Genomic DNA, 2,172 nt, shown 5'->3' on the forward strand with positions numbered 1-2,172 from the left:
GAGCCCTATGCCAAGAAGGCGGTGGCTCATGGGCCAATCTGGTGATGCTGACCTCCGAATTATGTACTTCCTTTAATTTGGTAGAATGCAATAGCTCTTCGTGTCAAATTTGCTGGAGTATACCACCCCTTTATCCCCGGTCTTTGCAGTTTGGAGATCCGCTGCAGCATGACTGTCCTTGTAGACACTCCATGGTGGGTGGGGAAAAGGGGTGCTGAATTATTTTCATTTCGACATGGCTTCCCATCACTCTGGTTCAAAAAGACGACATTTAGAGACTGTTGAAAATACTACGCCCACTCTATCCCACTATTGGCCACGTTTCTTGGTTATAGAAGCTTTAGACAAAGAACCAATCAAACTCAATCCATTTGCTATCTCCAAAGGTATCATTGGTATCTGCGGAGAGGTTACAAAAGTCACAAAGCTTCGTTCTGGCTCTCTCTTTGTAGAATGTGCATGGAGACAACAATCTATCAATCTTCTCGATTTATATCAGTTTGTCAATATCAAACTTGTTGTCTCAGTGCACAAGACACTGAACTCGTGTAAGGGCATTGTCCATGACAGAGCTCGCTGCCTGTCCGACATGTCGAAAGATGATATAGCCAAGGAACTTGACCAACAGTCCGTCACAGCTGTGAAACGATTCGCTGTAAAGAGGGATGGTGTGGTCCAACCGACCAACACCTACCTCCTCACTTTCGCCCGAACGACTATCCCTGAATCTATCAAAGCTGGTTATTGTAACATCGGAGTGGAGGTGTATATCCCCAATCCACTCTGGTGCTACACCTGCCAAGCGTTTGGACTTGGATCCGAGTCCTGCCATCCCTCTGCTGTTTGTTACTGCTGCGGTGACAAACACGAGGCCACTGACTGCAGGAAGGATGTGAAGTGTGCCAACTGCGGTGGGAACCATATGGCTTCTGCAAAATCCTGTCCTGTGTGGAAACGCCAGATCCAAATTATTAAAGTCAAGGCAGAACAAAATGTCTCGTACAACGAAGTTAAGAAGAGGGTTGCGGGTCTTCCCTCAACCACTTCCACTCTCTCTTACTCTGCTGCTGTCTCTCGTCCTCCTGTCACTACTGCCTCTATCGACTGCCAGGCTGATCTGACATGGGTCAGGTCTGTTCAGCCACTCCATAAACCAGCTGCGACAACCTCGTCTGTGACTCACAAAAACAAAACTGTTAAAAATGTTGAGTCTCAGACTCCTAAACAACACATGAACCCGAAACAGAACCCGAAACAGAAATGACTAAACTTACAAACAGGGAAAAGAAATTATTGAAAAAGAAGCAGCAAAAACAGCTGCAAACATCAAAGGCCACCTCTCCTTTAGAAGTCCCAGTAGAGGTCCATAACTCCTTTGGTCGGTCGTCTGGACATGGAGGTACGATCAGCTCCCGAAGCCCTGTATCATCATGGGCGATTTAAACGGTTAAAATCCGCTATGGGGGAGTACTGACACAAATAATAAGGGAAAAAGTACTTGAAGATTTTATCTCAAACAATGATTTATGCATCTTCAATGATGGTAATACCACATATCTCCATCCTGCCACTGGCACATACTCTGCTCTTGACCTTTCACTGACAGATTCAAATATTTTAAATGAATTCGAATGGTCGGTCCATGATGACCTTTGTGGCAGTGACCATTTTCCAACAATAATTACAACCATTAATCCGTCTGACGAACCACCTTCAACAAGGTGGAACTTTACAAAGGCCAATTGGGCTTTATTCCAAACACTTTGTACTGAAAAACTAAAACTGACAGTTTCAGGAATGTTCCTGATCCTATACAACTTTTTTCAGATATATTGAATGCTATTGGGGATGAAAGCATTCCTAAGTCCTCTGCAAACCTTCATGGTTCGATTATAATTGTAAACAAGCTAGAAAAAATAGGAAGAAAGTGGAAAAATATTTTCGACAACATCCAACTGTCCACAATTTGAATAAGGTTAAAATCACGGGTGCTAAAGCGAGACGTACCTTTAAACAGAATAAACGTGAATCCTGTAGGAACTATGTTTAAAAAAGTAATTCCCGCACACCTATGTCCAAGGTGTGGAACATGATTCAAAAGATTAAGGGCAAAGGATCTAAATCTGGATTTCACCATCTTTAAGATGGTAATACACTTTTAACTACTAAATC

The 2,172-nt window shown here is 43.2% G+C and overlaps 1 protein-coding gene across 1 annotated transcript; it reads left to right on the forward strand.

Annotated features, from left to right (window-relative positions):
• Positions 1-235: 235 nt before the first annotated feature.
• On the forward strand, positions 236-1,264 carry LOC139461384 (uncharacterized). The gene has a single exon (XM_071242990.1). It carries the CDS (start codon positions 236-238, stop codon positions 1,262-1,264), a length of 1,029 nt encoding a protein of 342 aa, XP_071099091.1.
• The last annotated feature ends 908 nt before the right edge of the window (positions 1,265-2,172 follow it).

Source organism: Haliotis cracherodii, unplaced genomic scaffold, assembly GCF_022045235.1.
Source record: "Haliotis cracherodii isolate W230 unplaced genomic scaffold, xgHalCrac1.p SCAF_14, whole genome shotgun sequence".
In the NCBI taxonomy this organism is placed as follows: Eukaryota; Metazoa; Mollusca; class Gastropoda; order Lepetellida; family Haliotidae; genus Haliotis; species Haliotis cracherodii.